Source organism: Amborella trichopoda, chromosome 10, assembly GCF_054954075.1.
Source record: "Amborella trichopoda isolate Santa Cruz 75 chromosome 10, AtrichopodaSantaCruz75HAP2 v2.0, whole genome shotgun sequence".
Lineage (NCBI taxonomy): Eukaryota > Viridiplantae > Streptophyta > Magnoliopsida > Amborellales > Amborellaceae > Amborella > Amborella trichopoda.
The window spans coordinates 3,908,620-3,921,862 of NC_142345.1; the positions used below are offsets into that span (position 1 = coordinate 3,908,620).

General features: G+C 39.7%; 1 protein-coding gene across 3 annotated transcripts; it reads right to left on the minus strand.

The window, feature by feature from the left end:
• Positions 1-8,472: 8,472 nt before the first annotated feature.
• On the minus strand, positions 8,473-11,472 carry LOC18426994 (mediator of RNA polymerase II transcription subunit 4). 3 transcript variants are annotated; one of them, XM_006836054.4, is made up of 3 exons: positions 11,122-11,472; positions 9,960-10,304; positions 8,473-9,835 (listed from the first exon to the last, which is right to left on the minus strand). In XM_006836054.4, the coding sequence occupies exons 2-3, from the start codon at positions 10,237-10,239 to the stop codon at positions 8,868-8,870; spliced, it is 1,248 nt and encodes a 415-aa protein (XP_006836117.1). In that variant the 5' UTR covers positions 10,240-10,304; positions 11,122-11,472; the 3' UTR covers positions 8,473-8,867. The 3 variants fall into 3 exon arrangements, with proteins under 3 accessions (XP_006836117.1, XP_011620673.1, XP_011620672.1); XM_011622371.3 differs by having other exon boundaries at positions 11,111-11,470; XM_011622370.3 differs by having other exon boundaries at positions 11,027-11,432.
• Between the last annotated feature and the right edge of the window lie 1,771 nt (positions 11,473-13,243).

A 13,243-nucleotide genomic window follows, 5' to 3' on the forward strand; every position in this document is an offset into this window, starting at 1 on the left:
CTCTTCTTTGCATAGGAACATGAAAGATCGATTCGGGATTGGAATCCCCCTGCTCTGGAGTTGGTCCACAGTTAGAGCTCTTTCAGAGCCTGCAATCAAATTGAAGGCTTGCACTTTTGGGGGTGCTATCAAGGACCAAACCTTGGACACCACAGAGTTGGGGTGGGTTGAGGGTTGAAGCAAAGTATTGTAGAAAGAAGAAACCAAGAAGGAACCTAAAGGACCTGGGGTCCAGAAGATACTATCCGGCCTAGCAAGGGCAAGAAAAGTTTCATGAAGCAAGGCAGAGAGGGATATAAATTCAAGGAGTTTGGCGTCAAAGAGAGGGCGTCTAAAAGAAGGGTTCCAGACATATCGTTCCCTAAGGGGTGTGTGACCCAGCCAAAGGTCAGACCAGAATCGAACCCTACTACCAGCCCTCAGGTGGAACCGAGTGAACTGTTTAAATTTAGATAGAGCTTACAGGAAAGATTTCCAGGCCCCCGAAGACCTACTCTGAGTTCTGCCCTCTAGCAGCCAGGCATTAGTGGGGATTCTATACTTGCAACCAAGCACTTGTGTCCATAGCAGATTCGTATTGTTCTCCAATCGCCACCACCACTTTCCCAACAAAGTCATATTCTGTTTCCTCAAAGAGAAAATCCTTAAACCTCCCTGGTGTTTAGGTTGGCTAGGCAATGAGGTGGATCGTTTTCGACTGGGAATCCCCTGACCAGGAAGTTCCTCATCAGTTGTTCTAAGCGATTGGCTACTGCTGCGGGCATATGAAAGAGAGACATGAGATAGACGAGGGTGTTGGAGATGGTTGCCTTTATGAGGGTATTTCTACCAGAAAAAGACAAGAACCTCCCCTTCCAATCGGCTAACCGACGACCTACTCTATCAATGACTTTTGACCATTGTCTCTTCTTGGGTTTACCAATTCCCAGAGGCATCCCCAGATAGCTGGTTGGGAGATCCTCCACCTTACATTTCCAATCTGGAATCAAGGCTCTTGTTTCCGAAGGTGTTAGTGAGACCCCTATGATAGTGGACTTCTCCACGTTTACTTTGAACTAAGTGGCATACTCAAAACACCTAAGGAACATGTGTAGGCATTCAACATTCTCTAGGGTGGCATCAAGGAACACCAGAGTGTCATCGGCATATCACAAGTGGGAGACCATGGGTCCCCTCATAATGCTTTGAACCCTTCAAGAGGCCCGCCTGGTACAAACGGGAGATCAAATGGGTGAAAACTTTAGCCACAATAGAAACTAAGAAAGGAGACAAGGGGTCTCCTTGGTGAAGGCCCCTAGTAGAGGGGAAAAAACCCTTAGGGGATCTGTTGATCAGAATGGAGAAATGGGGGTTAGAGTAACAACCCCTCATCCACCTCCTCCATCGATCCCCAAACCCCATTCTACCCATAGTTTCATCCAAGAACGACCAATCTACATGGTCATAGGCCTTCTCCCAATCAATCTTAAAGATGAGGCCCCATTTTGTCTCTAAATGTCGAGAATGAAGGCACTCGTGGGCTACCAGGACCCCGTCCAGAATCTGCCTATCCTTAATGAAAGCACTTTGCGATAGGGAGATAATGAAGGGAAAGACTTCTTTCAACCTGGAAGCCAACACTTTTGAGAGGACCTTGTAGGAAGAGTTGACTAGGCTAATCGGTCTAAAATCCTTCAGTTCCTCGGCTCCTTCAACTTTAGGGATCAGTGCAATGTATGTCTCATTCATCATTTTGTGCAGGATGCCCCTGTGGTAAAATTCTGCGAAGAAGTTAAAGAAGTCCGTCTTCAATGTATCCCAGAAAGGATTGAAGGGAACTATGGGAAAGACATCTGGCCCTGTCACTTTATCTTTGCCAAAGTCCGTGATGGCTTTCAAGATTTCGGTTTCAGAAAATGGCCGCTCCAACCAAAGAGACCAATTGTGAGGAAGCAAATGGAACTGTAGGTCCCCCATTCTAGGTCTAGGATCTGAGGGAGCGGAGTAGAGGTCTCGATAGAAGGCCAGAATTGATGCTTCCACCTGATCTGGTTGATCCAAGATGGAGTTGCCCACTTTGAGGAGGGATATAGGGTTATCTCGACGCTGGCAATTTGCAATCCGATGAAAGAATCCGGTGTTATGGTCTCCAAGGCATAGCCATTTGACCCTGGACTTTTGAAACTAGAAGATTTCTTCTTTCTTAAGAGTAAGAGTATTCCAACTTGTTTTGAGATTTGAGGTTAAGTTCAAAGGTGGACAGGGGTCGGGATTCCTCTAGGCTATCAAGTTCCTGAATGGAGTTGAGAAGAGAATCTTTCAAGAGGGAAAAATACCCAGGAATGGTCCTGCTCCCTACTTTAAGAGAGTTTTTAGGGCGTTGGATCTTGGAATGCAGGATGAAACCTGCCCTTCTGGAGATCAAGGGAGCCAAAGACTCCCACCAGAGAGGAATGAGGGAGGCTAGTGAAGGGTCGTCTAACCAAGACAGTTCGAACCTGAAAGGTTTAGGCCCTCTCAGGACAGGTTGGGTATCAAGAAGGATTGGACAGTGGTCAGAGGTAGGTTTGGGAAGGGCCAACACATTAGAACCTGGGAAGGCTTGGTCCCAAGGCAGGGACAGTATAAACCTGTCCAGTATAGAAAGGATTGGCTGAGAAGAGTGGTCAGACTAGGTAAAGTGGTTACCTTGAAGAGGGATGTTCAGGAGTTCATTTCTAAAAATAAAATCGGAGAAGTCTGCCATGCCTTGCGAGTAATTGGAGTTTGAGTTCCTTTTCAAATGAACATCTTGTGATGTTGAAATCCTCACCCAAACACCAAACAGGATGTGGGAGGGAAGCCACTCGGTCGAGTTCTTCCCATTGGGCGGTTCTGAGAACTGCATAATTTGGGCCATAGACCACTGTAAATTTCTAGGGGAGGCCATCTGATAATCTTACGAGGATAGAGGTGACCGAAAAATCCCCAATATGTGAAGACTGAAGGGAGTACCAAGTGCCCCCTGAAACAGCCTGCCTTAGCCACTGAAAGGGTCTTCTTCCCCAAACTTGTCGAATAAGTTGAAAGAAGGTTCTGACATTTTGGTTTCAATAAGAGCTAACACAGTCGGACCGTGCTTGGGGCACAGATCCCTGGCAGCATTACGTTTGGGCACTTGACCCAAACCCCTGACGTTCCATGCGATGAGTTTCATTAGGAACCAAGGGGGTGGAAGTGTTTGCCCATCTTGGGGACCTCCTGAGATGGGGGTCGAGGATGGAAGCTGGCGCAGAGACTTGAACAGGTGGTCCAAAGGGGACCCTATTGTTATAGTTTATGCTGGAGTAAAGGTTGAGCACCTCCTGAAAACTTTGGCCTTGAAGTCCTGAAACTATCAAGATGAGATCAAACAACCACCATTATTGGCCTGGTTATCGGCTCACATTGTATAGATTCACAATTCATTGATTCTTAAATCATTTGTTGGTTTTGGACCAGCTTTGACAGTTGGGTTTTGCTGAATCATATCCAAGTGTCTTCGTATTGGTGATAGAGGGAGAAGACCACAATTTTTCTCAAGGTTATCTAATAAAACCAGTGTTTAAAAAAACGCCGAGTCGAACAGGACTCGCTCGGTTCGACTCGGGAATCGCCATGGACGGATCGAATCGGCGAAAAAAACGGGAATCGTCCGGTTCTAGAGAGAACCAGACGATTTTGCACAGTGACTCGCCGATTCACTGTACGGAATCGGCGAGTCCGTAAAGTGAATCGGCGAGTCCCATACGGTTTTTTCTTTTTTTTTTTTATATAATACTTGATCTATTTTTTTGTAATCCATGATCGAATAGTTTTTTTTTTTTTTTGCAATCCATGATCGAATTTTTTGTTTTTTTTTTGTTTTTGTAACCCATGATACAATTTTTTGTAATCCATGATCGAATTTTTGTAATCCATGATCGAAATGTTTGTTTTTTTTTCTTGTAATCCATGATCGAATTTTTTGTTTTTTTTTTTTTTTTGTAACCCATGATAGAATTTTTTGTAATCCATGATCGAAATGTTTTTTTTTTTTTTTGTAATCCATGATCGAATTTTTTGTGTTTTGTTTTTTTTGTAACCCATGATAGAGTTTTTTGTAATCCATGATTGAATTTTTTGTAATCCATGATCGAATTGTTTTTTTCTTTTTTTGTAATCCACGATTGAATTTTTTTTTTTTTGTTTGTTTGTTTTTTTTTGTAATCCATGATCGAATTTTATGTAATCCATGATCGATTTTTATGTAAACCATGATCGAATTTTTTGTAATCCATGATAGAATTTTTTGAAAATTTGTGATTTTTTTTTTTTAATCCATGATCGAATTTTTTTTTGTAATCCATGATAGAATTTTTTGAAAATTTGTGATTTTTTTTTTTTAATCCATGATCGATTTTTTGAAAATTTGTTTTTTTTTTTTTTAATCCATATTATTCAAAGAGAAAATGAGAGAGATGATGATTCTGAAGCCACCCTATCCCAACCATATTATTCACATATCGAGTCCCAACAGCAACAGTGTAGGGATGAGCACGACAGTGCAGGTGAACATGAAGGATGGACAATCTTCGGGGATTTTAGATTGGGAACACAACAAAACACTAACATCCAAGGATTTGGGAATAGTCAGACGCCTGCTAATATCGATGATTCGTTTTTAGATCGGATCAATGAATTGTTAAACGAATTCAATCAATGGCACTAGCGTGACCAAGAAGAACAATAACGTCGTCTATCATTTTATTTTTAGATCATATGTTATTAATTTTATGCTTTATTGTAGTCCATGTATGTTGATATACTTATTCCATGATAATTCTATGTTTATCCTTTTGTGTGATGTAAATTAAATGCTGAATGGCGGTTCATGCAGGGAAAGAACATATCAATATTCGCATATTCATTCAAAAACATGAAAATTCTTAAAGGAGTACCATCATTTCTTATTGAATTCCTAAAAAACAATATTTATAATGAATTTTAATAAGTTTTTCGGATTTTTTTTAAGCTTTATTTTGACCGATTCACCCGATTCTCGATTCGGATCGTCGATTCCCGATCCGGATCGCCGATTCGCCGATCCGGATCGGTTTTTTGAGAGCCCGATCCGAATCACCGATCCGTTTTTTAAACCATTGAACAAAACTATAAAGTCCAAGAAGCTATACTTCTTATTCTGATAAGATATTGACGTTGGGACTCTGTTTGGCTAGAGAATCTTGCTCTGTTTAGGAACTGCCCTTACTGTTTCTCTGTCATCCTATATAGTTTCTCTCTCCTGTATTCATCAGATAAAGCTGGATAGCTTGGACATTAGTGTTTCCCCTGCTGAAACCACGATTAAAGCTCCAACCCGAGCTTCCTTGGTGTGAATTTGTGCCATGATGCCATTTGAACACCGTTGATAGGACCAGGTGGGCTCAAGCCAATGGATAATGTGCCTGATGGATTCAAATCTAGGTGGGTTCGAGCGGTTCTGGACCCTGAGGTTGTGGAGAGAGAGTGACCATAGCTCTAACAGAGAGAAAGTAAAAGATATTGTAGCTTCTTGTTAGTGAGAGAATGGGTCAGTATCTAAACACGAGAGAGAGAGAGATAGAGAGAGAGAGAGAAATTGGGTCATCTTGTTCTCTTTTTTGGCATTTCTCAAGGGTTTGAGACTTTGAGGACGTGTCTCTATGGAGAAACCTGCTTTCTCACTTCAAGTCCTTCCTTCCCCGAAAGTCTATCCTAACTATTTGATTTGGGAAAAATTATTCAGTCTTCTAACTTCTAACTGTGTGAAGTGCCATGCCACCTCAGTTAAGCCTGTGAGAGAATCAAATAAAAGGCGATCTGAGAATTTGCACTTGCATGGAAATAAAAGGTTTTCATGAGCTTATTTCGGCAGAAAAGCATAAGGAAAGGGGATGGGGTGAACAAGAGTTCGATGAAATCTATAGTCAAATGGCCATGCTAGTTGAGAGGAACGAAATTAGCGGGTTTGACTTGAAGTCCTTATTCTAGAGAGGGGCTAATATGATATTCTCCCTAAAAAATGATAGAAGTGCTTGATTAAGGTTCTCACTCAGCACGTTTGACACATGGATTTTTTGGTAGTGGAAGGGAGTCTCCCACAAATTATGGAAGACCACCCTTCCTTCATTTTTTATGGAAGGAAGGTCTTCCAAAAAAGGACCCATTTTGATGCTAAAGAAATGCTGCGAGGAAGGCCGACCTTCCACTTTGCAGCTTCAACACTATAATATCAATCGTGAAAGTGGGACGTTCAACTCTCACTTCCGAAAACTCCCACTTGTCAAACATGCCCTAAGAATTATTAGAAGGAGCTAAGGATGTGTTTCTCTTTATGACAAACTTGGTCACAGATCATGGATGATTGGGATAGGAAATCATGAAAGGCAAGTGCTTATTTTTCTTTTTTTGCGGTAGTCAATTAATTACGGACATGAATGTGTATTTATGCGCCACAAATTTATAGATGACATGAGGGTTTCAGATCTTTCTGGAAAATCAAATGAACATTTATCCGAACAAAAAGTTCTTGGCAAGTTGGCCAACTCATGAATTTCCCCAGTTTTCAAGGGTTTTATGACGTAAAACACATGCCCAATCACTGCAAATCCATTTCACCTCAAATCCATAAATTTAGAGTGTGATGTGATAATCTTTGAAGTTTCGATATGAACAGTCCACAAAAAGAGATACAATATGGCCCTTTTTTCAGGCTCGAGTGATTGTCTTTTCGTATTCATGATCAAGATGATAGATCTAGAGAAGTGGGGTTCCAAAATCCATATCTAAGATGGATTTTGGATGGGTCAACCCCCCAAAAATATATGCATCCCCAAACATACTAAACCCGACCCTTATCTGCATTACTCCAGCATTCAACATCTCAATGATTTCAAATGTCCCTAAATTTCACTCCTTGTTTTCTATTTTTGCATAATTATCTATTTTTAGAAGTTTTAAAATCTCCAGCCTTCCCTTTATTTTTTTTTTGTTCTTTTTTACTTATATTTTCTTCAATGATCATCATCTGCTGAATCAGCTAAATATCTAAAACACTTCTCTTCTTAGGACGAACTGCAGTGAGCTCCATTGTGAACTTAGCAAAGCTGATTTCCATTCTTAGCCTACAGTTCTCATTGGTCCATAGGCACTAAATGCATGAAAAATGCCCCTCACGAGCACCAAACCAATGGAAGCTGGCACTAGTGCCCACTTTTGGAAAAATGGGTGCATTTGAATTCTTTAGCAGTTCAATCATCCTTTGCTCATCCCATTCACACAATAGAATGAGCCTAAATATTGTAACTCCTAGAGCTAAAATCCCCTTTGAGATTAATTGGTGATTCCTAATGGAAACTCGTGTCTACATCTGTTCTTGTTGAGAATCCTACAAATGTTCTCAAGGAGTTTAAGTAACTGAACCCCTCCCTATCCAACATTGCATTCTTACATGCACCTACAAACACTTGTATTTCAAATCTTAATCACCTTTCATATCCATGTTGATCATTCCTTCCTCCATCCTCTGATGGAAAGTAAACCTCTTCCACTATACATCCTATTGCTACCAAGCAGCCAAGTTGATAATCTTAATCACCTTTCAAATCCATGTTGATCACTCCTTCCTTCATCCTCTGATGGAAAGTAAGCCTCTTCCGCTATCCATCCTATTGCTACCAAGCAGCCAAGTTGATAATTGTAATTCAATGCTGCCACTAGAAACTGATCTTCACAATGTAACTCCATCAGTTATATTCCTCTGTCCAAAGCATGAAAATTCACTAATTACAAGAAAAGCATCCAAATTCACATCTATGTTATCAAACCTCAAAGGCACCAAGAAGCAAATTTCTGTAATATCAAATGCCATAAATAAACGTGTGAATCTGGATTGAATAATTATTCGCCTTCAAATGAAAGGAGCTGGTCCTCTTCCGACTGCGATTGAGCTTGTTTACAAGGTAGCTTAAACTAATATATATCAAGAACCCATGAATGAAAGAGATAGGTCCAACTAAGAGGAATAGAAGAGAGTCAACCTCAAAGATAGAAAGGGAGGGAGTCCACCTCAAATATAGATAGGTACGGTCTGCCTCATACATGTAAGTAACGTGTTGTTAAAGAATTCCTAGTTGCAGAAAACTTTTGAAGAAATATAAGCTAAATATTTAGAACAACTGTCATAGAGAACAATTGAATCATCAAGAAATTGCATGTATGGAACTTTCATTGACATTTGAATCCTCAATCTTCCTACTTGAGGTGGCCTTCTTAGAAACCTTCATGGAGTGGACCACAGGCATGAAAAGATGTGGAGATACAGATCCCGAGTCATACTCAATCAGAATTCCCAAATAGGCATTTGGGGTGCCTTCTGACAAGATTAAATAATTAAAAAGAAACTTTTGTAACATACACCCTTATCGGCCAAATACTCCACAATGCACAAATTGATGTCAGGAATTTGAAATGTGTATTATTATTAATGAAGCAGATTTCTTACAAACTTCATGCAAATTCTTTTTTTATATATATATAAAAGGTCACATACTAAAGTCAAATTGGGAAATCAAGACTCTTGTAATCAACAAAATTAGTTGATTTCACTTACATTGTTTCCTGCGCCAAAATAAGAAAATATTTCCCACCTCATAACTTGCACATATCTTTTCCAATCTGCTCCACTGCAGAAAAGTATAGTCCACAATTATATCCAAACGCAACTACTTAAATATGCGCCAATTCCCACATATGGTTCCTATCCCAAATCCAAAACCCAATTCTCCATCACAATCCCACTTCCTAACAACCACATCAGAGCAACCCACAGAAATTATCACACCCAATTCTCATTCTTCATCATCCTCCTCAGAGCTACCCACATCACTACTATACTCGCTACTATAATCATCCTGATCCGGATTGATATCGAGCTGCACAAACTTGACTTGGATAGGCTCTGGTGCATTGCTAACTATCTGCTTCTGAACCATTGGAACAGTTTCTTCAGCGGGTTTAGGAAGAACAACTGCATCTCCTGGTTTCCAACCTGCTGGTACCTCCACAACATGGGGCAAAGGAACAGGGTCACCAGGCTTCCAACCAGGTGGAACGCTGGGTATATCACCAATCTCAATAGGCATACCAGGTTTCCAACCAGAAGGCATCGGAGGTGGAACTATCAAGCCTTGGATTGCCTTCACGTCAACCATTGGTTCAACGAAATTAATACCAGATGGTGTTACAGAGGTGGGTTTTATTGTTTCTTCCCTTTGCGGTAACCCAACATCAAGATCAGCAAATTGATACAATTGAGAGGCTCTCATTTGTTCTTCTTGAGGAGCTGGAGGAAGAGCTCCTCTAAGAGGGGCCTGTCCTGAACCAAATTCAGGTGGGGCGAAAGTGGAGTAACTAATTCGATGAGCATAAGATAAAATCTCAGAGAGTTTCAAATAAGAATCACCACTGTCTTCGGCTTGAGAATTGGGCTTGAATCGCTTCTTGGGTTTCCTGTAATCTTCGTAATCTTCAACCAAATGTCCGAGAAGTTGCTCTGATTGCTTCACCTTTTTGGCAAAAGCGAGCATTGCTGAATCTTTGAGGTGGGTTTCTCTTGCTAGCTTGCGTTTTGCTTCTTCAAGGTCAAGAGCTTCTTGTAATTCTGTAATGGCTTCAGAGAGTTGTGATTGGGTAGAGGAGATAAGCGAAAGGATCTCCTTTGTTGTTGAAGCAGAGGATGCTTCTTGAGGGAGGGTTGAGGCAGGGAGGAAGGTGGGAAGAGTTCCTCTGTAAGATGCCAGCCATGACGATCTGTTGCCTGCATAGAAAGAGAAAGGAGGGGGTGGCAGGCACTTAGATTAAGGAAAGTGCACATATTAACTTATAAAAGTACAGAAAATTAAATTGGGTTGCAAAGTTACAGAAAGAAAGAGAGAGAGTACCTGAGACGTCAAAGAGCTTAGTTGTAAGGGCAGAGAGATGGAGGAGGAGAAATTGGGCACGGGGATGAGGAGGTAAGAGAGAGAGGAGAGTGGAAGGGGTCTGATGATGAAGAAGAGGAGGAGCCGGAATTGATGAGGAAGTTGAAGTTGAAGGTTGGTTGGGTACTGGGATTGAGATTTGGGGGCTTGGGCTTGGGTTCTGGTTTGGGTTTAGAGGGAGAGGAGTTGATGTTGAGAGGCCAAGCCTCGCAGGTGAGGGCAACACAACTGCGTTCTGCATATCTCTTATCTGAGTCTCTTCTCCTACTGTATCTTATAAGGCCTTTTCATTCACGTTACAGGGGCCTGCTTGGATACAAAATAAGCTTAATGCCATATTCTATTTGGCCCAAGCCTTCAAAAATTTACAGAATCTTATGTGTTGTTTCATCAAGGCCATCATAAATCGTCTTATAAGCAATTCTAACTAAAACTATAAAGAACAATTCACAAAAAGTTTTAGAGAGAGAGATTAAATAAATTTTTTTGAAAGTGAAATGAATTTTAATTAACTGAAATGATAAAAAAACTCAAAAAATGTCGTATTTCAATTTAATCCTTGAGAAAGAAACTCTTTATCCAGACCAAATTCCAGCTACATTAGTTTAGAAGGAAAAAAAATACCACTAAGATTTCGACTGAGTTTCAGAAAACAAATAGGCTCATTCTATGCCCTAAACGTCTACTCTAATGTCTAGGATTTTCCTTACCAATTAGAACCAGGCAACTTCAAGAGCCATATATAAAAAAACAGAAGAACAACCATAGTAATAGTACGAGCAATGCCAACTAAAAAATAAAAAATCAATATTCTGGGAAAAAGAGTTTGAAGAACAACTAAGTTTCTAAGCCTCAACCTCTTGGCCCATGACTAATCCAATCCGAATATCACAAAAGCCTAAAACTCAAACCTGAAGGTAAAACTTACAAAAAAAACAGCGGTCATGGATGCAACAAAATCAGAATAAACCAAGAATCAAAACCAAATTGATCTAACTTGAATTATATTAACAAAACCAGAAACTCGCCTATTCGTATTTTGGCATCAACTCCAAAATAACTCGATCAGATGATAAGAGAGAAATTGCAATTGAACACAACCTAGAACGCACCCATAGCTAACCTGCTCCCACAAAGATGGATAGCTTCCCAAAAGCAAGGGCCATAAATAATGGTGATAGTGCTCCCCTAATTGCCCCAAATCACTAGTTCATGGCTTCCTGGCTATTTGGAGCTTGGAAAGAGGAATCAAACAGAGTCAAAAGAGAAACTTCAAAGAGTAAAGAGTGAGTATTGTTGTTTAGGGTTTCAGATTGAAAGAGAGGTATTTGGTTTGGGTGCGTGTGCCTTAAAAAAGTTCTAAAAAGTACGAAGGGGGCGTTTGTTTTCTGGAACATAAATGTTCCCTGAAAAAAATAACTTTCTTTGTTCATAAGTGGACAAATTCGTTCGGGTTAAAATAAGTTATGGATACTGTGTTTGATAGAAGTTATGGGTACTTATGTTTGATTATTACTGTGTTAAAATGTTGAAGAAGTTATGTGTACATGTGTTTGCATTCAAATAATTCTAAAAGTGCTTTAGATTTCAATTTTTTTCGATTGTTGTGAATTTTGACAAGATAAGCCGGAAAAAGTAGTACATGACACCAGAAAGCATAATCAATGCAATCAAATGTCTTAAACATATATCCATGTATCGCAAAGAATATACTTTTCAAGAATATTCAAAATTTCAAATATAGTATCGCCTAGATCGATACACATTCAAATAAATTTAAATTCTCAATCGAAACCTTAATAGCTAAAACCTCGAACTAAAACAAAGTGCACACGACAACAATCAAGCCAATTTCACATAAGAAGAAGAACCAAAACCATGTTCATACCAAACAAACCATACAAGAATCAAGTTCAAATGCAATTTGCTGATAGGAGGTTCATATAAGCCGAAAAGATCATCACAAATGGCAGCACAAATCACCAAACAACGAGATGTTGATAACAAGTAAAATAGCATTTCTCTATTTTTCAGTAACATTCTACAAGACAAACAACATCATGGTTGTGTAATCCAAATGTCTCTATACCGAGTAGGAAAAATTTACACATGGATGGTGGGCAATGGTTTGAGCTTTTTGGCTTCAAAAAAAAATTGCAGGCCTATTGGGGCAATTTTGCATACTTTCTCGACGAATGGAGTTTTATATCCACGTAAGTCTTACCCATTTGGATCCTTTCTCCATGGAGGGAACGGACTTTTGACATCCATATAATTTTACATGTACTCTCACTTTCAATATTTTGGTTCGATAATCTAAAAAAAAATGAGAGATTGGGGAAGATGTCGTAAATAGAATTAGAACTTGGTGGGTGTAATGGAGATATGCAACCTAAATTTTATGTGATCGCCGCATACCAATGAAGCTAAATGGCAAGTTTTATAGAATAACTATGAAACCAGGTTTGCTTTATGAGGCATAATATTAGGGGGTCAAAAAACAACATATCGAGTTTAGCGGAGATGATGACATTGAAATAGATGAATGGCAACACAAGAAGGGATATCATTCAAAATGAATACATTTGGGAAAATTTAAGTGTGGTACCATTACGTGATAAAATGAGAGAGAGTGGACATAAGTGGGCAGGTCATGTGTGGCGTAAACCAATACAACACCTATTAAGAGGTGCAAATTAGATCAAGTGGAAGGCTAAAAGATGCAATAGGTAAGATAAAAAAGACATGATTGGAAGGAGTGAGAAAAGATACGAAGACTTATTGCCTCACTAGGATATGGCATTTCATAGAGCAGAATTGCGGACCAAGATTCGTATAGCCGACCCCATTTAGTTGGAAAAATGATTTAACAAAGGTGATGATAATATTACCCATAGTCCCATTTACATGATCAAGCAAAATACAATGATACAACATTGTATTAATGTTTTGAGTTGTTAATTGGACCACTGCCTGACTGAAGATGCGTCACGAAAACCACACCATTTTGCAAAACAAATTGTTCGATTTGATCTATATTGCACCATGCATGAATGATCGGAAATGGATAGAGCGCTTTTCGAGCTTCGAAATCATTTTTTTGGGTGGAAATAATTTACTTGTTGATTAGGGTGGTTTTGATGCAATCGCTTTTTATGCGCACTTTATTTTGGCCAGATCTCAATCCATGCTTTGTTTGATAACTAGAAGATAAATGTCCTCTAAAAATTGGAAGTTTTTTTTTG